The sequence below is a fragment of the Pleurodeles waltl genome, chromosome 7 (assembly GCF_031143425.1).
Source record: "Pleurodeles waltl isolate 20211129_DDA chromosome 7, aPleWal1.hap1.20221129, whole genome shotgun sequence".
Classification (NCBI taxonomy): Eukaryota; Metazoa; Chordata; class Amphibia; order Caudata; family Salamandridae; genus Pleurodeles; species Pleurodeles waltl.
This window is the reverse complement of record NC_090446.1, coordinates 454,449,920-454,471,916: the sequence shown is the minus strand read 5'-3', so window position 1 is coordinate 454,471,916 and position 21,997 is coordinate 454,449,920. Positions and strand designations below refer to the sequence as shown.

The 21,997-nt window shown below is 42.5% G+C and overlaps 1 protein-coding gene across 2 annotated transcripts in view; it reads right to left on the bottom strand.

The window, feature by feature from the left end:
* Nucleotides 1-1,211: 1,211 nt before the first annotated feature.
* Nucleotides 1,212-21,997, bottom strand: part of LOC138304175 (sulfotransferase 1C1-like) — a 274,351-nt gene continuing 253,565 nt past the window's right edge. Inside the window, exons 7-8 of one of the 2 annotated variants that reach the window (XM_069244008.1) lie at nucleotides 8,917-9,097; nucleotides 1,212-5,708 (exon numbers count right to left, since the gene is read on the bottom strand). In XM_069244008.1, coding sequence (XP_069100109.1) covers nucleotides 5,596-5,708; nucleotides 8,917-9,097 — 294 coding nt within the window. In that variant the 3' untranslated portion in view covers nucleotides 1,212-5,595. The remainder of the gene's footprint in view (nucleotides 5,709-8,916; nucleotides 9,098-21,997) is intronic. The other variant, XM_069244009.1, reaches the window with a different exon arrangement.

Genomic DNA, 21,997 nt, shown 5'->3' with positions numbered 1-21,997 from the left:
ATCTACCCTTGTTCGGTTTAATGTAATTCACAAAAAACGGGCAAAATGGACCAGTATGGCAAGCTTGAAAGATATGACCTTTTGAAGGGTGTAATAATGGTGATACCATGAGAATGCACTTCTGACATACCAGGCAGTCCGTCTCGCCTCCTTTTGCTTCGGTCAGTAACCTATTTGTTCCTATTTGCTGATACCCTCGTTTTGCCACCCTCTCTCTGTAGGGACCACCCCTGCTTATTGTTTCTGATTATAGCTCTACAGGCATATTAGAAATATATGCTGATAGTGGCAATCCACAATCACGTCAAAGGACCCTGAAGCACATCACACCTTCTTGAAGACAAACTACATACAACTCAAATTTAAAAATAAGCTATTATTTGAAATCCCCATACAAAACATATATTTTGTAAAAATTAAGAGAAAAGTTACTCTTAAACGAGGGAGGATAGATCTTAGAACTGAAAGTTCGTGTAATTTTATGAAACGATGTGGATGAAATTGTAGAGATTTTGGTGACACGTAATTCATTGTCAGCAGTTACTCTGGTCGAAAACTGTCTAAATTGATAGCTTGCCTCTTGGTTAGTGTCAATTTCAATTTTCTATTTTTCCAGCATGGACCAACGATATGTTTACTGTCTTTCAGAAATCTATAAACAGAGCAAACCTTAACAAACCAATAAGTCCAAAAAACACAACTCAAGGGTTTCCGATTCAAAAGACACAGGATTGTCTCAACAACACATGAAGGTTTGCCCTTGTAGCAGAAAGGAGCTCCAGAGTCACGCGCCAGTTTTGTTAGATACTGCTAATGCTAAAACCCATCAGCACACATTTTGTAGTATGTTTTAGTTCTCATGTATTCCGATATGCACCCTTATTCCAGGCACACCTTTCACGTTTGTTCCATGAAATACATGGTAATTGAAAAGATATTTATTAAGCAGAGATATTTCTCAGTCCGAATTTGCAAGCAATATGGTGGCCCTTCCTGCAGTCCCTGGATGGTAAGAATTTCTGCAGACCATGCATAAGAAGATGAAAACCCTTTTTGATGGCTAACAGTTTACTGATATGGAAGAATGTTTGTGTAACCATGGGGGTCTTGGTGCTAAGCCTCACAACCACATTCTTTGATGTTCTTGAATACCCTTTGACCCTGAAAGAAAACAGCTATTATTGAGACACAGCAATAACAAGTTCACTGGATATATCAAAGTACCTTTTATTCTTTCAAGATAGTAATAGCAACAGGGCAACCTTATTTTCCACAAAACCTTGGTCTCAAATAGTGTATACATACAAAGGATCCTACAGCAAATATTTTGGTACGAAGTTGACCAGTGACAGGAGAGTGGGACTACATCCTTTCTAAATACATGTCTCTATAAAGAAAAAAGCAATGAGGATGAGATTCATATGCTAAATACTTTATAGCAAATTCTAAAGGTAACGTTCTCTTGCAAGTGTCAAGCAGAGTAAACCACAGTCAACTACTAGTGAAGTCACAGTGCTCGTGAGTTGTGCACAAGTAGAAGAAAAACGTAAACAAAACAACTCCAGTACAATAGAGTCCAGAATGGCTGCCCAAGTTTATTGCAGCAAGTTTTGGGGACTGCCCAGTCTAACGTTCCTACCAGCTGGTATTAGACCCTAAGTAAATGCAATACAATTGCTATGTTTTGTTAACGTTCCACCTTCTAAACAGATAACTTCAGTGGGGTCTGTATCAAGATGATGACGTATATGCACCCTGATCTACTGGGATGAGGGATGGAAAGGGGAAGAGACTCTTGTTTACTAATTTTGTCAATATAGTGTAAGAAGTGATCTGTCCATGCGGTCTAGGTCCACCTTTCCAAACTTCTAATGAAAAATCAAACAAAAAGTAATCAAAATGTAATTTAGTAATCAGTTACATTGCCTTCAGCTATTACCCGGGCCACAGTGCAGAGTTTGGAACGTACCTTCAGCATATATTTATGTTAACTGTGATGGTAAAGCGAAATCAAAATTAAAAGAAAAAACTAGATGTCAATATTAGCGAACTATAGCCATGTGTGGAAAAATGCTGTACAATGGTTCTACAGCACTGGTGCTTACAAGTGCCAGGCTATGTAGACTAGCCTGACTGCACTAGGCTTACCCTGAAAAAAATGTTATGCCTTGTATCAGGTTTGCCTACCCTGACACACTAAAGAGAAAACAAACATCCGAACTGAGACTAAGTATCGCTCCATCATAATTCAGTCATTCAAAGGAATTAAAAAAACAGGTAGCACCTTGGCGTCAGTATAAAACTTACCACACTATCTTGTCAAAGAAGGTTCAACTGATGTGCTAAGTGTGCAAGTCAGTTTGTACAACATGCACGTACATAGCCTGATCAAACTTGTCTCTCAGTTGTATGTACCCAAGCCAAGAGTAGGGAGTGAATACATTTCATGCCCCTTGCTGCACCAACACAAATGGGCTTGAGATAAAATAAATTTGTTGAACAGCCTGACCGGTGGGGTTTGGATCATGCATCCTAGAAAAGAGAGGGAAAACAACTACTTGGTCTATAAGGGCACAAGTGTCCATCCCTGAAGGAGCTGGAATCATTCCCGAACAATGGATAGCTCTCAGGACTTATATTAAGGCAACTTAATAGACTACTACATTACATTGTGATTACTTTTCTTTTGAATTTTTCATTAGAAGTTTGGAAAGGTGGCAACAGACCTCAAGGACAGATCACTTTTGCACCTTATTGACATTCATATTGGTAAGCAAGAGCTCTTTTTTTAATTTTCAGTTTGTTTTGGCACTTGCTGTCCCAGCGCTTTGGCTAATTATTTTCTAGTGCTCATCCTTGTAGATTGAGGTGCAGCTATGTCACTGTTCTGATAAAGGTCCCACTGAAGTCAGCTATTCAGGGTGTGAAACACTGACAGCACATACCTTTTAAACTGCCTCTTTGGATCCAAGACCAACCGGATGGAACTTTAGAGTGGACACACAACAGACTTCCTGCAATCACTTCAGGTGGCATGGATTTTCTTTATTTTTTTGTCCTACTTGTGCACAACTCATGAGCACTGCACCTCCACTATGTGCTTTCTCTTAGGACCACCTTGTTGAATATGGTTTACTCTGTTTCACACTTGCAGGGAAGTAATACTACTAGAGTTTTATATGACTCTCTGCTTCATTTGCTTTATTTAAAGGAAACGTATCTGGAGAAAATACAGTCCCAAATCATTGGTAATTTGTGTACCAAAATATTTGCCATAGGAACCACTGTATGTATACACAATCTCTGAAGATGAGCAGACCATTCGCCATGCCTCCGTCATCAAAGTAAAGGCCTTACTAAGGGAATCTTTAGGATAGCTCAGTGAATTACTTCAAGCCTTGGTTACATCATCATCTGCACATAATCCATTCCTTGAGCTTTCCATTATTTTTCAATAGTGGTCATTGGGAAAGCACAGAGACAGTCTTTCGAGAAATAATTGATGTATATATTACAATGCTACTAGCATCAATGCATGCACTTTCACGATTTGCATTTGAAATTTTTATGGACATTTTCCGGATATTTTAAAATCGTATTGTTTTAATGGGGAATAATGAGTAGGACACTTTTATAATTACATGGTTGTGCTTTTTCACATGGAATGTGTATGTAGCGGAACCTAACAATGGTGAAGTGATGCTGTTACTATTAGTTAATATGGTTACCGCTTTGCTGTATCAATGTTTATTTAGCACCAAGACAACCAATCTTTCCAGCACCTGAGAAATACATGTGCTTATGAAGTGTTTGCAGCCTGTACCCTAGTCTCCATCTAAAAAGATTTTTCCCTTTGATTAGAGCCTACCCATGATACCACCGTAATGGGTAATGAAACAACCAAAGCTAAGAATTAAAAAACGTTTCAGAAGTTAAATGTTTGTCTCCCAATATGTTGTACTAAATCTACCTAGCCATTGGCTAGAAAGAACAATATTTATTTCTTAGGGCAGATAACTGGAACATTTGGCCTTTCCAACGAATACCCTGGAGCTGCTAGGAAAATACAAGCATGCGGCCAATAGACGTTGCATTATAGCTGCTTAACAATGTACTATATTTATCTATGCAAACCAATGTTCCTCATAAGGGTTTATCGAGACAAATATCTTAGCGTCACTATACCTTATATAAGGGAAGCCAGTTGACAGGAGAGAAGAAAGCGCTTTGGTTTTCCTCAGGACCTTAGTGGCTGCATTCTAGGGTGTGATGAATGAGCACACCAGAAGGACACAGCTACAGGGAGGATGAAGAGGAACTTCACTGTCCATGGTGTAGAGGAAATCTGACCACAGGTGTCGGAACCCCAAGGTTGTTCTTCAGCTCCTTGTTAGTGGTCTGCATTAACTCTCTTTACCATGGGAAGCTACAAATATCAACAAAATTATTCTGCATGGATAACAGGAAACGTTGGCTTGTTGCTGTGTTGTTGTTGCTGTGAACCCAGAAAGCCAAACCGAGAAAGCTGCCTTGAGGAATTATGATTTAGTGAGCTTGAAAGGGTAAGACCGTTAGTATAATAGCCACCTGTCAAAGTACGAATGGGGCTCATGTGAATGCACAAAAACACTTAAAATCACTTCCAACTTACTACTAAAAGGCAAATGACACTCAATATTGTTCTAATATGGCCATATGGGGCATGTCAAATATGAGTGTACTTGCTGCCAACAGACAGATCCGCATTTTCTTTAAGTAAGCATATATTGTTACATTTAATAGCTGGGGATGTCCTTATGAATTTGTTAGCTCATACTAAAACATGATTTCCCAATTTTCGGTGTTGAAAGCATATCATAACCATTATAGATAGTAATTTGTGGGTGGTGTTTTTAAAATCTTTATTTATGCCTCTTTGACAATTACAGTTTTATGTTCATTTACCCACTGTCTGGGGAAAGGGATGTAATTTACCGCACTCCAGCCAGCCCCTTGTAGACTGCTAATATGCCCAAGGGGTTTGTGTTGCCTTTATGCTATCTCTGAACTGACAGATTGCTTGTTTTTTTTCTGGGAAGTTCATGTACACTACTTAATCTCAGAATTGGGAGGATGGTGCTGTTTTAATGACATGCACTAACAGATGGGTTCCTTCATTGTATCAGATTTTCCACCTACGTCCAGAAGAATGGGATCCACATCAACATTTTAGGATAATCAAAATGTTTTCCATTTAGATTAATTTTATGTAAACCTACCTTATGTAAACAGCCTGACAATCCGGGAGGAATCCAGCTCTCACATAACTACGTTGGACAACACAGTCATTTAGCAAATTGTGTTTCACTGTTTTCATCTTACCAGCGTAACATTTTTTGTAGTGAAAGGCTAAGTTATCTAAATGAGCTAAGAGCAGTCTTTGTGACCGAAGGTAGAGTGGGATTCAGAGACAAAAAGTGCAAAATAACTAATGTGAGAGAAGCTAAACCTTGCAGTACATAGATTTGAGATCGTAGTTTGCATCTCAGTGACCCATGCTGGAGGAGTAGCTAGAGAGGAATATTGCCACTTTTATGTCCATCCTTGTTCCCCGCCTCAGAGTTCACTGCGAAATTTAAGTGACGTTCCAGACATCTTCTTTTCATAGTCTTCATCGAATCTCTCATTCTGAGCCACTGAGAAATGGTTCTTCCAGTCACCAATGGTCCCTTAAGCATGGAAAGGCAAAGATAAGGAACAGTTTATTCACACTTCAGAGAACTCAACTTATATCTCCACATTCCAATCCACATCCAATGCCAACACCCTTCTAAAATATCGCAACACTTTTCTGGAAAACCACCTGCGTTGAAGCTCAAACACACAAGTGGGAGCCAAAACTTTCAGCACCATGGTATCCAAAGACCTTCGCCAACAAACAGTAAAAGAAATTGAGGAAAAACAGACCACACAAAGCTCACACTACTGAAATACCTCCTCACTCCACAGACATCTCATCACATTAACTAAAGGTGAATAATATAACACCATCAATGGAGCTTCAACAGACATGGAACAACCTTCAAGACAATCAAGCACTGCATCAACCTCTGCCAGTCCCTCCTATTGGAAACTTCTCAGACAAGTGGAATGCCATCCACAACTTCAAAAAAGAAAGTATAAAAGGAGCAACGTGTTCAACACAAGCTTGTTCCTACACTTGGATCGACTGCTTCTTGTAGCTGTCTGCAATGACCATCCTTTAAAGTTCCACATTTCGCAGGCCTTGCCAACACTCAACTTCCTCAAAGCCACCTCAAAATGAAGGTGATATCTTAACCTTGTCCTGCATCAAAGCTCTAGCCAGACAAGCTCTCTTAACTTTTACCATTGTTAAAACCTTCTCCACTCAAAGCATCTTCTTAGTTCTCAATAGAGGCCAGATCCTCCCACTCCCAGAGAAATATTAGATTTCAATCACCTTGCCAACTACTAGCCCGTTACTAAACTATCCTTCAATGGCAAGATCAAAACAGCAGTCATTCTCAACTACAAGATCATATCAGCACCAGCTACCTGCTGCATGAATATCAATTTGGATTTAGATTATACTGCAGAAGAGAGACAACTATGTTACATCTCTTGGCCCACTGACAAAGATGACCTCTTCTTTCTGATATTGTTGGGCATCCCAGCTGTTTTTGACACAGTAGACCATGCCGCCCTAAGTCATACCCTAAACCCTAGAATGAGATTCACTGGCAACGTCCTTCAGTGGTTCTCCTCCTAACTCTCCAACCACCACCAGTTCATTCACATGGCTTTCTCCAGCTCCCAGAAGATCATTATCACAGGCTGCATTGCCTGGGTTTCATCCTGTCCTCTGTCATCTTCAACCACTACATGTCATTCCTTCAGGCTGTACATACCGATAACATCACCAAATTCACCAATATGCTCATAAAAATAATTCTGCTTGAACGTTTCCTCCACTGCAGATATCCAGTGCCTCATAGAGTAACTGCACCTCATCCAGACCTGTATGGCCAGCACCTACCTGAGGTTTAACCCCACCAAGGCAGAACTTCTGTTATTTGGCAAGAACAACAAACAAGAAATAGTAGAACTCTGGCTCAGTGATATAAATCTTGAAACCCAACTTTCACCCACAGCCAGGCTTCTTGGATTCACTGGACAGCAGCCTCACCCTCAAAGAACACACTGCAAACAAAAAAAAGACACTGACTAGTACCAGCTCTCTATTAAAGAAGGTGAAACCCTTTTGCCCACAAAGAAACTTTAAAACTGCTCTTTCAAGGCTTCATACTCTCTCTTCTGAATGATGGAACTGTCCTGCTCCATGGATTGCCGGACTCCACACTTGTTCCTTAATGGCATCCTACCCAACACCATGTTTCACACAAAGCCTGAAGATATAATCACACCACCTCCATCCTGATGGGAGTCCTCTGGCTCCCTTTCCTTGCACCATCCTCCAAACCAGCTGAACCATTTACAAAACATTCACGACCTGCAGCCAATATCTGGCTAACAAGATGACAATCTCTGGTAGCTGCAAGCACACCAATAACCAGAACAACATCATACTAAAGAAAAATATAAAAACATGATACAAGACGTTTTTCACCAATGCACACAGGCAACAAGGCTGTTTCTATCTATAAACCATGAATTTGGAACATCACCCTATTAATGTGGACCTTTCCATCTTAAAGACCCACCTATTTAAATAACAATACATCTGAATGCAACATTAGTCCACAAATCAATTATCTCTTCAATTACTTGTTAACTCTATCTTTGCTTTGGATGTTGGACAATGCTCTGCTCCGTTTTGGCTAGGTTTGTGACATACAAATACCACATATACTTGTTGAAGAACAAAAAAAGTGCCATTTTTAAATGTGGTAAATCTATATTATGAATCTAGATCAAGGACATTCACAAACATTTTCCATGGGGCCATAAAGTTTGGCGGATGGTGTGACAAAGGTCCACATTGATGGTGGCGATTTGGTGGGTGGGTGAGGGGTGATTGTAGGGGAAGCAAAGCATGTAAATCTAATGGCTGAATTACAAAATGTGAAACTAGAAAACCTGGGCTCAATCCCGGCTTACCCACTTAACCACACTGTAAATTTGGGCATTTTTATTTATTTCACTTCACCCTCCTTTGTCCTCATTATCACGTATAAGAGGACCTTGAAATACATAACTTCAAGATGTGCGCTGTATAAAACCTTCTCTTGTGCTTGATTTAATGAACATCAATGTTTTTCACGTATAATAGCACCCCAGTCCACTCAAAGGGAACATATAACAACTGACCTGCCTCTTAGGTCAGTACTGGTTGTCATTTTTGTCAAATTGGGGGGAAGCATGAATCTAAATTCATATTTCAAAACTATCACATTTTAATAAATGCTTTGCAATGCAATTCACTTATAAAGTCTAATGTATTAAGGTGAAATGGTTCTGCGTTTAATTTTTTTTTACCTATGAAGAGACTATCATAATTTTACACATTTGCTGCAAGATATGTTTGAAAATGAAGGTGTTCATAAAGTTGAGAGGTGGAGGATACCCTAGTTACTTCCTTTGTGTAACATCAATTATCCTTTAAATACATGCTTGTCAGTTTATTTACTATACTTGTAATATAAAAAGCAGCCCAGTTCTGCTGCTGAGCAGGGGGCCGCATTTAAGGGTCAGGAGGGCCACACTTTGAGTATCACTGTTCTAGATTATGAATCTAGTAGTCTTGTGTAAATTTGAATCTCAGTTAACTTTAGAATAATTTATATATCCCTTCCCCATTCTGTACATTTTACAGCTAAGTTAGCTAATGAAGTAAGACATCAGAAATTCAGCTCACAACGCCCTCAACTCATCTGAGCGCTAGCGAGATATACACACCTTTTCTAAGGAAAGGTGAGATGGAGTGATCAAAAATAAATGAGGGAATGGAGGAGTAGTTGGTCATTGGGTTGTTCTTCATCTCCTGGAAGGAGGTGTGGTGAATGATCTTTTCAAGAACCGCATCCCCAAGGTCCTTCCCCAAGAACTGCAAAACCTTCTGAATTTCACGCTTTGGGTCCTGAATGTTGGAGAAGAGGAAAAGTAGACATGGCAGTGTTAATGAAACAGAACACTGTAAATTGCAGGTAGCACTGATGCAGTTATAGGGCACTACTGGGGGAAGTTGAGGCTGTTGGTTACCTGAACTACAGTACAGGTATTCCCAGGAGAACATCCTTGTATTAGCCAAGCCAATCCAACTGGTTGTCATTTATGCTGCCACTATAGGAAGACCCTCCAAAAGACGCATGATCTTGCCTCAAGCCATTGTGTCTGACTCATGTCCTGCATTGGAGGCACTCAGCTTTTGCTCTAGGCCCACACTACCTTGTGCGGTAGTGTGACTGTAAGGAATCCATGTCCCCTTACATGAATCCCCAGATATTTATATACACCCTACTAGATCGACTCCATCAAGTTACATGATTACATTGAGGGCATTATTAAAGAAATTAATTAAATCTAATTAAGAAGATTTATATCCATGATACAATGTTCACCTATTTAAAATTCAAATGAGGTTATTAAACAAAAAAAAAATTAACTAAATAAATCCATTTAAAAGGTTAGCTTTAGACTGTTCAATCAAAATTAAATACATATAGTGTTTCAGGCCCAGTTATTAATTGTATTAAACACACAATTACAGCTATTTAAATATTAGAAATGGGCTAGGGCTAGTTCATTACATTCGGCATAGTTAAAGGATGAAGCTAATACATTGATCTGAAATTAGCTCAATGCAATGAAGGTTAGTTTACGTATCACACATAAAATCATTAAAATTGCACACAGGTAGGGTTACATTTAGGAAAAAAAGAAGAATGACTACTTTGCCTTTTTAAAAGTTTGAGAAAGGTTGGGTATGAGGTCTGTGTAGCGGGGTGGATGTACTGGTAAAATTAATTTTAAAACATATCTTGATGATGTAGCAGGAGTACATGCCGTGGCAGTGATGTAGTTGCGGCATTATAGTGGTGGTCAACTTTTTTGTCTAGGTACATGCTTTTTAATCACCACTGAGGGTCAAGACCTTTAAATTCGGACAGTCCCCATGTCTTTCTGTTGTAATGGATCTACAGTGCATGCACAATATTAGGATTACCGAGGCCTGCTTGTAGCATGTGGCTTCTTTTGCCATGCATATAACCTTCATTTTAATTTCAATGAACATGGAAGAAAAGTAGGTACACATGTACAACGTAGAAGCCAAAACGCCTGTTGCAGTATTTACTTTTAAAAAAAGGACACTGAAAGTATGAAGTAGCATCTTCATTGTCACCTGCAATACACAACGGCCACTCAGCACGTGAACCAGAAGAAGATCCTGAATTTCCAATTATGCTCGTACATCCGCTGTATCAAAGCCCTTTTCTTTTCAACATATGAGTAACTTGCAATTTTATTGGAATCCAAATTGTGAGGTGGCAATCAAGGATTGATTCTAACTGTTCTGTGGGAGACACACATCTGAGACCTGAGGCACCAGGTCAGCAGGAGGCCTAATCCAGGGCATGTGTTAGCAAGGGCGTAGCTTGGTCAGTGTCCTGTGATGGTCTAGTTGTTTTGGGACCGGTCACCAGTGACACCGACCCGGAAAGGGGAGGAACGGTTCCAGGAAACGAGAAGGATATAACTAATAAAGCAGAGCACGGGAGAAGTTTTTTTTCCCCAGACACCCCAGGTTACAGCAGCAGTGTGTGTGCCTCCAGTTTATTTGAAACGCCGCGCTCGGCCAGAAGTGCGCGGCGCTACTATGGAGATGAGGGTGGCCACGTGTTTTTTGCCTGATGAGAGCTGTCTGACAATGCATGCCTTGAGTTAGGGCACAGGTCATCAGTTGGGGGCACCACTAGCTGCCCACATACGACTGGTGGGAAGGAGTAAAAGGACATGCCAAGCCCTAAGCCAGAGTGACACACCAACACCAGTGGAAAGAGGTAAATGAGGCATCTCACTCCTGCACACTTCAAGGAGATGCCCCAAGGGACACATCACAGGCGCTGCACCCACGGGAGACACCAACAATCTGTGCCAGACCACGATGTGAGTGTAAAAAGAGCAGCGCAGAGTGCTGAGAGAGGTGAGCCTGAGATAACCAACACTATAGCACGATCATCATGGCAGATGAACCAGCACAGCCATCCATCAACCGCCACAGCACACAATGACAGGCGCACTACCACCATTCAGCAAGCTTGCGGATCCCGCCACAGCGTCACCTAGATGGAAGGTACGGGTCAGGCTCCTGGAGAACTACTTTTTGGCCGACCGTGAGAAGGATAGAGCAGTCAAGAGGTCGTTCCTCCTACACTTCGTGGGTGATGAAATATACAAACTCATCAGACATCTACCGAACACAGGTGCCCATGAGGACTCCGACGCAGCGGTGAGGGCCCTGAATGCGCACTTCGATCCGCAGCTGAACCTGGACTTCAAAAGGTTCAAACTATGACAGGCGAGACAGAGAGAAGGTGAATCCATCGACCAGTTTTACGCTTGCCTCCGGGAGCTAGCAAGCACATGCACTGAAGATGATCAATAGAAAGAGGTACGTGCAGAAATTATACAGGGTGCAGGAACAAAGCACTGAGAAGACTAATACTGAGACAACCAAACATCAGTCTGGACGAGATCTTAATCATGGCACGGTCCTATGATTTATCTGTGGCGAGAGCAGCTGAGATGGACATGGCAATGTCACACATGGCAGAGAAAACCCTGGTGGTCAAAACGGAATGCACAGACGTGGTGCAGTTGTCACAAACAAGGAAATAGCCTAGATCGTATGCCCCCGCTAAGCCAGGAGGACGGTACGATTACTGTGGGAGAGAAAAACACAACCCAAGAGACTGTCCGGCAGCCGCCTGCAAGGGAGGAATGAGAAGAAGAGGAGTGAGAGGGAGGCGCCAGCCCACCAGGGCGGTCAAACAGCTATCGCTAGATGACCATGTGGCACGAGGTGCATACTACCCAGTGTCAAGTCATACCCTAGAGGACTCCTCTCCCAGGGAAGACGAGGAAGAAGAAGTGTTTTTAATATCCTTTACAAATGACTTGAAGAGGCACCGGCGTCCTCAGCCTAATTGCATGATTGAAGTAGCAGGGTCCTCTGTCAAGGCCCTCATAGACACAGAAGCCTCAGTAAATGTGATGGGCGTACAACAATATCACCGCCTCCAGCCCATCCACCATTGACCCCATCAAACACCAAGATATTTACTTACGGAAGTCGCACGCCATTGCCTCTAAAGGGACGCATGGCAGTGACAGTGCAGGCAGAGGGAAGAATGATAAATACCACATTCCATATAGTCGACAGGGAGGCGGACACGCTACTTGGCAGTCAAGCGGCAGAGGAGTTGGGGCTGGTAATGTTTGCAAAAAGCACACGGACTTGCCAAATTAATGAGCTGCTAAAATAATTTCTGGAACTATTCACAGGCCTTGGGTGCCTTAAAGCCCATCCAGTCAAGTTGCATATTGATAAGGTAGTAAAGCTGGTTGCCTTACGACACCGGCGGATACCTTTTCACCTAAGGCTGTTAGTGGAACAAGAGCGGGCCAGCCTTGAAGAACAAGGAGTCATCGAAAGAGTGTCTGGCCCCACTCCCTGGGTATTGCTCGATGGTTATCATGGAGAAGCCAAAGCAACCCGGAAAAATTTGCCACTGCATCGACATGAGACTGCCTAACAAGCAAGAAAAACACGCAAGAAAAACACATTACACCCACCATAGACGACATCTTAGCCGATTTAAACGGATCCAAGTGGTTCTCCAAATTAGACTTAAATGCCGGATATCACCAACTCAGGCTGGCAGAGGAAAGCAGATACATCACCACGTTCTCAACACATCTCGGGCTGAGAAGATACAAGTGCATGAGTTTCGGCGTGTCATCGGCAGCGGAGGTATTCCAGGACACCATTCAACAAACCCTATCTGGACTACAAGGTGTCATGAACGTAGGTGACGACATACTAATATACTCCGAGATGGCCAAAGATCATCATCAGCATGTGAAAGGCACTCTCCAACGGCTGTCGGAACATGGACTCACCCTCCATAGAGACAAGTGTGTTTTCTTTCAACTGGCGATTGAATTCTTCGGATACGTATTTAACCAGGAAGGTATGCAAGTAGACCCCTGAAAGTCCACCGCTATAAGGAAAGCTCCCGCCCCGAAAACTGTGACTGAAGTGCAGAGTTTTCTGGGAATGGCAACATATTGTGGCAAACTCATCCCAAGGTTGCCCATGCTGTCATAGCTGCTCCAAGCCCTCACAAAAACGAATGCACAGAGGGTATAGGAGAGCCAGGAAGAAGAAGTGATCCAAGCACTTCTGTGAGACCACTTTGGCATACTTCGACCCCTTGTAAAAGACCGAATTGACGGTTGACGCGAGCCCGGTAGGCCTCAGAGCAGTCTTGGCCCAAGAAAGTTAGCCAGGCCGGTGGGCTCCCCTAGCATATGCCAGCAAGGCCTTAACCTCAACCGAACAGCTCTTCTCCCAGACTGAGAGGGAGGCCCTGGCAATTAAATGGGCGTGTGGTCACTCCCACCTGTACCTCCAAGGGAGACCTTTCTGGGTGGTCACAGACCATCAGCCACTCAAGGGGAGCGCACCACATCCGCATCCATGGATTGAAAGATGGGCAATTCAGCTGCAACATTATTGTATGGAGGTAGTATACCAACCTGGGGCCAAGAACCCCGCAGACTTCCTATCCAGGCACCCTCCGGAGCAAGCTCAAATCCCCAATCAAGACGAAGCGGACACGGAGGCACAAGTGCACACACTCGCTCAGGGGAGTTGTCCCAAAACATTCAACACGAAGGAGATTTCTGAAGTTGTCTTGGAAGATGAAGTGTTGCTACGAGTGAAGCAAGTGCCGGAAGGTGGCCCCTGGCACAATTTTCTCCGGAATACAGACAACTGGACCACAGCCGAACAGCAAAGTTCAACAAAAATATGGAGAGTCTGGAATGAGCTAAGTGCCACGTCTGAGGGTCTTCTTCTCCGCGGACACCGATTAGTGATACCACGGCAATGTAAGATCGCATGATCCTGCTAGCACACGGAGGGCATCAAGGGATGACAAAAATGAAAGCGCACATGAGGGAGAAAGTGTGGTTCTCTGGACTTTAAGAGGGAGTGGACCAATGCGTGCGACAATGCCCAACCTGTCAGCTAACGGCCACCCTGGAGGTACCAGCCCCAATCCTTACAGAAGAGGCCTGTACAAACCCGTGAGCGCAAGTCAGCTTAGACTTGCGAAGTTTTCCGGATGGCAGGACCACCCTGGCGATCAGAGATGGGTATTCTAAATATCCAATTGTGGAGGTCATTGCGTCCACTGCTTTCACACATGTGGGTCTAGCTCCTGAAAGGATCTTTGCCATGTTTGGTCTCCCAGAGAAGATCAAGACTGACAAGGGACCCCCATTCCAAGGGAATGGGTTTCAGGACATGATGAGGCGTTTGGGCATTAGATATTGAAGAATCACACCACAGTGGCCTCAAGCCAATGGAGAGGTCGAGCGATTTATGCGCACGTTCAATAAGGCCCTTGGAATCACCATCTTAGAAACCATTGACCCGGAGCTCAGCCTTCAGAGATTCCTACGGGAATAGAGAGGAACCCCCATTGTACAACTGACCGGACTCCGTTGTCACTGATGCTTACCGGACAGAGACGAGATACCATCCCCACAGCCGCTGGGTGGCGGCCTCACCCGAAGCAGACACAAGCCAGGAGGAAAGCGGTCAATGACAAGACAAGACAAGCAAAAGATGGAGTGCCATGGTAAAAGACGTCCGAGTCGGCGACCAGGTGAGTATCAAGGATCAGAAACCTGGATGAAAATTCTGCACACCCTATGAACCCGGTGTATGGACAGTGACTGGGGTGTCTGGGACCATGGTGACAAGGGAGTGATCGAGTGACACAACATGTCTCGTGGTTTAAAAAGGCAACTTTTGTGGAACACTTAGGGGGTCAGGAGGCAGAGGATCAACTCCCAGACTGGTCGGCCACTGAGAGTCCTGAACATGATCGTGAGGATGAGTTGCCAACAGCGTCTGGACCAGTCTGCCTGAGACAATCGGTGAGCGGCGCTCCTATGACTCAATGCAGTGGGATTAGATCCCAGACGGGGAGGTACAATTTGAGACCCAATCCCCCACCCAGGGGGGGTGTATAAACTTTTGATCCAGTTGGGGAGGGATGTAGTGTCCTGTGATGGTCTAGTTGTTCTGGGACCGGTCACTAGTGACACTGACCCGGAAGGGGAAGGATGGGATCCGGGGAATGAGAAGGATATAAATAATAAAGAGGAGCACAGGAGAAGGTCCCCCCCCCCCCCCGACTTCAGGTTACGCAGCAGTGTGTGTGCCTCCAGTTTATTTGAAGTGCCGCGCTCGCTCAGAAGTGCGCGACGCTACAAGTGAGACAGTGGGGAAGAGTGGGGGTGAGGGAGGGGGTCTTAAGACTTTCCGTATAATGTTTAAATATATTATTCGACAAGCAGAGTGCATGAGAGGGGCCTAAGGGGCAGTGAAAAGGGAGAGGAATGTGGATTAGCAGGGGTAATAAGTGAGGGAAAACACAATATTTTGTAAAGTAACCAATATTTTTTAGGGCTTTCACTACAGAGAGGGAGAAAGTGTGAGTGCGTTTTTGTCCGTGTGTATGTAAACATTCCTGGTAAAATCCGACTGACATCTCACAATACCGGACTAAAAGCACCTGTACCCAACTATTTATTTAAAAAATATATAGTTATTGGGGGGGTGTGACACCCCAAACACCCCCATCCCCAAAAGCTTCGCCACTATGTGTTAGGGGACGTAGCCAAGTCATACTCATGGAAAACCTGGATAGGAGACGGTAAAAGAAAATGTGGTTGAAAACCCATCAATTTGGAAATACGAATTTCCTTTTTAGGCAAAGTTGTAACACGCTAACTTGGAACCTCTTCAGCGACTGATTGTGTCCTGTCAAACTGAAATATAACACAATCTTACTGTTGGAGTCCTTGCCCTGCAAGATTGTATTTAGGGGTAGCAAACGCGTGTTCTCTTATTATGTGTCCTGAAGAAGCAGAACTTGCTAGCTGTGCTTTTAGGATGAACCCAGGAGAATATATTAACACTTCCAAGTCCAAGATAAATATATCTAGGACTACAATTAGCAAAAACGTACACAAGAATAGTGAAACTCACAGTTTTTACTAAATTAATTGTCTCGAGTAACGAGCACACCTCTCACCCGGAAATGTCTCGCTAGCAGAGGTACTTTCAGATTCAGTCTTCTGAGTGGCTTTTATGGGCATCAAGGATATAACCTGATGTTTTTCAGCTGCATTACCTTTGTTTTCTTTACATAAGGAATTGTATCGATGATACAAATTTAGGTAAAAAATCTGTTAATGCTGTAGGCCACATGAAGTCAGCAATTCGGATGTACGTCCTCATACATTAATTGATTAGAATCAGTGCCACCTACTTGGGTTTCAAAAATACCCCCATCATTTAAAACATTCAGAAGATCAACAATGAGGGTAAATAGGATTTGACAATAACAGCACTGGCATAAGACATTTTAATTTTCTCAGAGACCTGAGGCGACATGTTAGCCTCTAACCATGCACTAAAAAACATCATATTCAGAAAATGCAGCAAACCCAGTTGGAGATTATATTTCAAGACTTTGTGTCAATAACAAGGCACATAATTTTATCCAGCACAAAAGATAGGTCTGTATAGACAACAAACGTCTGCTCCCACAAACATCACAATGTTAAAATGTAGATACTTCTGGCCATGAACAATATGTAATTTCCTCAAACTTGCTTCAACGTTAGGCACAATGGCTCACTCCTTCCCGCACACCTTTAAATGCATATGAATTACTTAGTCAGAAACACTTATATTGCTAATAAGAAGATAAATCAATTATTCTAGAAGGGGCATCCTTTATAGGTCTGGCTGCCAGCAGCCTTTAATAATATGCCTTACATCATGCTATCTATTTTTCAAAAAGTACAGCAGGAAACACAGCGGAGGGGGCATGTGGTCAGCTCCCTTCAGTCACTGCTTTGCATGTGTTCATTTTGTTTGGCATTGTTCAGGTGGACAGTCCATCAAGGCCATAACATTTTGTTGATGATTACATTGCACCATTACGTTTTGATGGTATAGTTCAAGTAGTCCTTTTGTTGGACTAGAGCCTAAATGTGCCCTTAATGTACTTACTCTGTTGACACATCAACATTTGTGATTGACACCATATGGCTTATCTATTTAGGAAGTGGTTGCTCTTTGTCATTAACATTTGATAACGATACAGTTATCTCTAACCTCCCTTGTGCGTTCATCTGTTTTACTTTGCTGTCATGCCAACATATTGTGGAATTTACAGATTTTTTTGGATACAAAGTAAAGATGTGCACTGCACTGTCTTTCTTAAAGGTGTAGTAAGGATAGTATCTCCTTGTTAAAAGTATCCACAAAGTGATATGACACAGAATGATGGAAGTGGAATCATTGCCAACTACCTTATAATGGAACGATCAAAAGAAGTCATAGATTCAGGAATGAAGGAGCCTATGATTCAGATGACAAACAGAGCAGGAGTGATAGAATGTGATCACTAAACCACAGTTACTGTAGGTGAGACATAGCAAAAAGCAGACTTTCAATACAGACAGAGCTGTATTGGCACAACGTGAACCTGTAAGGGCAAAAGTAACACAAGAACTGTCAGCCTCAGGAACATTAAAAGTTCAGTGAACAAATAAGGGTAGCAGTACCTCTCGCATGTAACTACCAAATAAATTGGACCCCTTAAAAATATTATAGTCAGAAAGCCTGTAGAAAGATAAACAAAGCCAGAGACCACTTTGTCCCCTAGACACGAAAACAAGAAGTGACACAAAACCGATATCCAATTCTCATTCAAAAGAGAGTGATCAGTTTGACCCAAATTAAAGCAGCAGATTGAGAAGAGCTCATATTTCTACTGCTATTAAAGGGGATGTAAATACTGTAAGAAGCAATTTACTTTAAACTGTTCCTTATAAAGAATTTAAGCTGGAGACCTTGTGAAGTAGCTTAAGCAGTTACTTTTGTCAGGTAATACCACCATAAAGTTGAATCACTAGAGGCACTATAAACACAGGATGGTAATGGGCTTTTTGGAGAACTGTGGCAGAAAAGTGAGATTTGAAAGGTATTTGTTAAATAACAAATAAAAATCCAGAAATTGAGACAAGGTTTGCATGTCCTCTGTGTGGGAAGAGGTTGCGCCTCTCTGATGTGTATTACACGTTGAGGACCCATCTTGTCCTCTGCATTACGTAGGCAGAAACCATCCTGTTTGAAAATAATCATGATGCTATTAAGGCACATAGTAGGATCTAAGGGAAGCAGATAGTGGCTTAAAAAATATAAATTTGGCACACTGAACTCCTTAAATCACCAGGAACAACTTGATTAATCAGTCAAACTCTACCACGAAAAAGGAAGACTTGGAACACAGAGCCCAGGCTTCACACGTTTGTAAGAATACAGAGGAAAATTCCTTTTTGTCAAAGAGACAAAAAGGGGAAAATCTTCCAGTGTATGCAGAGGAAGAGAAAGAAAACGAGACATATCAAAATTCACCACAGAAACTGTTGCCATTTGAATTGATTTGAAGGGATTTCTTGTCCCTGTAGCTTCTTCCCCAGCTTGGGCACCCCGTCAATGATTAGGCCACACACAGAGCTGTATATCACACATCTTTTTTCCACTATGTGTACCTGTGAACTCTAACATTCTAACATTCTAAATCAAGCTTTGATTACATTTCATTCTAGCAAATACAATATACTGATACGCAGTCTGCTGGGGGCCAGAAGGGTTCTGTTCTAGATATTGCAAGACACTACATTTCCCCCTCTGTTAAATAAAAAATTAACATTTTTAGAAAATCATTTGATTGATATATATATATATATATATATACACACATACAGACACACATCTACACAGATACAACTATATCTCTTCAATCAATCTTCTCGGCGCTGTGATCATCCGACCCGATCTGGTTACTGAAAGCTGTAAACTATCATCTTCAGTTTCAGAGATTGTTAAAGATGGTAAGGGATCCGTAATAGTCACTTTATTTCACCATTTCGAGTTGAAGACTGATGAAACACGGGCCTAAAGTGAGAAGAGTCTCTAGTAATACACTTCCTAGGGCTCTAGGCAATCACCATGTGTCAGCAGCATCATAAGGAACATCATAGTTTCTTTTGTGTATCCGTTGACCGATCACCAAGTCTCCTTTTATGAACGAGAAGACTTTTGCATGTCACCTCTTGCCTGCATTTTTAATTTTCTGTTTGTTAACCAGGTCCTTTGTACGTATCATGTTTTCTTTTTTTATCTCTTTTGGTGGTCCATTGGGGTAACTTGGTTGTCATTGCACTCTCAAACATCAAAGTCACAGGACTTTCACCTGTCGTTGAGTGGGTTGTCAAAAGATAAGCTTGCAGAGTAGAATTCAATACTATTTTCAAATTGATCTTTTCAAGAGTTGCACACTGCACGGTTTTCTTTAGTGTACTAATAAAACTCTCAACAAGTCCTTTATACTGTGGCCATAAAGGGGTGATCTTTTGATGCTCTATGTTCAGATGTTCTGTAAACTCTTTACTATTGAAAGGTGGACCACTGTTAGACTTTAGATTGGCTGGTATGCCCCATGTTGCCAAGATACCATCAAGTTTTCCGGTTACTCATTCATGAGTCGTGGATAAGACCAATGGAAAACATGAGTATTCATCTACAATCACCATTACATGATGTCCTTCATACAGTGGACCAAATAAATCTGTAGCTATTCTCTCTCAGGTATGTTTATGGAGTTGTGACATATTCAGAGTATGTTGAGTAACTTTAGCTGACAGGCAATTTCATATGTGATTAGCCTTGAGTTCCTGAATTACTTTTCAACTCTTTTGTTTATGTATGGAAACCAAACTTTGGGGCCTGATTAAGATCTCAATGGATAGGTTACTCCACCGCAACGGTGGCGGATATCCCGTCCACCGAAATCTAAATTCCGTAGCATTTAATGGGATTTAGATGTCGGTGAACGGGATATCTGCCACTGTTGTGACGCAGTAACCCGTCTACCGAGTTCTAAATCAGGCCCTTCGTCTCGGAAAGCTCACTTTGTGGCAACCATACCACGATGTCCTGTGTGAGCCACTTCAATCACTCTCTGTTGCAGACTCTACGAAATCAGGATGCTTGACCCTCACAATATAACTCCTTCCTGAGTTATGGACAATTCATTTTTGAAATTTTTGTAGTTCTGATATTCACCGTCATTACTGAGAGGTTGAATGTGTTTGTTCCATGACTGATGTGTAATTATGTCTTTGAACTTCAGCAGGTCACTATCATGACTCATTATAGTGGCAATCTGGGCTAACAACAATACAGCTAGTGTATTTGACTTGCCGAGGAAATTGATGTATGCTTCAGACATCTTGGATGTAGTACCTTGACCTTGAATAGGTACTCTGGCATAGTAGCAGGATTCTGATCCTTTCCTGGATAATGCACAATTGTATAATCGTACTCTTGCGATCTTAATCCCTATAGTTCAGTTCAAAGAGGCATCTTCAGTCACCATTGTAAATGGTTTTCCATACAGGAACACATAGAAATGTTTACAAGCGCATGCTACAGCCAAACTTTCTTTCTCAGGCTGTGAGTAAACATATTCTGTCTGAGACAGACTTCTACTAGCGTAGGACACAATATGCGGTCTAGCATTTAGGCATCCACTATGCTGTGCAACTATAGCACCTAACTAAACCGGGCTAGCGTCAACCATAACCTCTGTATGAAGCTTTGGATTAAAGTACAACATTTACGTAGAATTTTTAATTACATGTTTGATTCTCTTGAAACTTTCCTCACATTCTTTTGACCATTGAAACAAAACATTTTGTAATGGAGCACTACAGTGGCAAAGTCTTGTATGGATCTTGAACAGTAACTGGCCATCCCAAGAAAAAGAAAGTACCATTGAAACATATTGAGGGGGTTCAGCATTTATCAAAGCTTGTACTTTTGGAGGATCAGGTTTCATGCCCTCATCGGAAAAGATACGGCCAAAGAATTTCAGTTTTGTCTTATTGAACTCACACTTGTCTGCATTCAAAGTCAAGCCTGCTTCACTGAGTAATTGACATACTTGTGTGATAGCTCTATCATGCTCCTGTGTAGCTCCTAAAGCTAATATGTCATCTCTATAACTTAATGCATTCACAGCAGGCTGTATGAGACGTCAAATGACATCTTCGAAAAGTTCTACAATAAATGATACAACCAAAACTAAGGCCTTCATTACGAGTATGGCGGACCTAAGACCACCAGACCTGCAGTGGTGGTCGGACCGCCGCCAATGCTGTGGCACGGCCTCCACATTATGACCGTGGCAAACACGCCACAGTCGGACCGCCGGCAAACCACTTTTTCGCCGACCGCCGGCCTGGCGATGCTGGCGGTCTTAATCTGCCAGGGCAGCCTGTGGATTATGAGTCCCCTCTCTGCCTGATTTTAGATGGAGGTTGCACCGTCATGTAAAAGCTGGCAGAGACGGGGTGCCAGTGGCCTTATGGAGGCCCCTGCACTGCCCATGCATTTGGCATGGGCAGTGCAGGGGCCCCCATGGATAGCCCTGTCCCGCTTTTAACTGTCTGCCTAGCAGACAGTAAAAAGCACAACAGGTGATTCTGCACCTGACGCACTGCAACATTGCTGCTGGCTCGATTACGAGCTGGCGTCAATGTTGTGGGCTGTTTCCCGCTGACCCAGCGAGAAACTCGTAATGCGGGTAGCGGGAAGGAT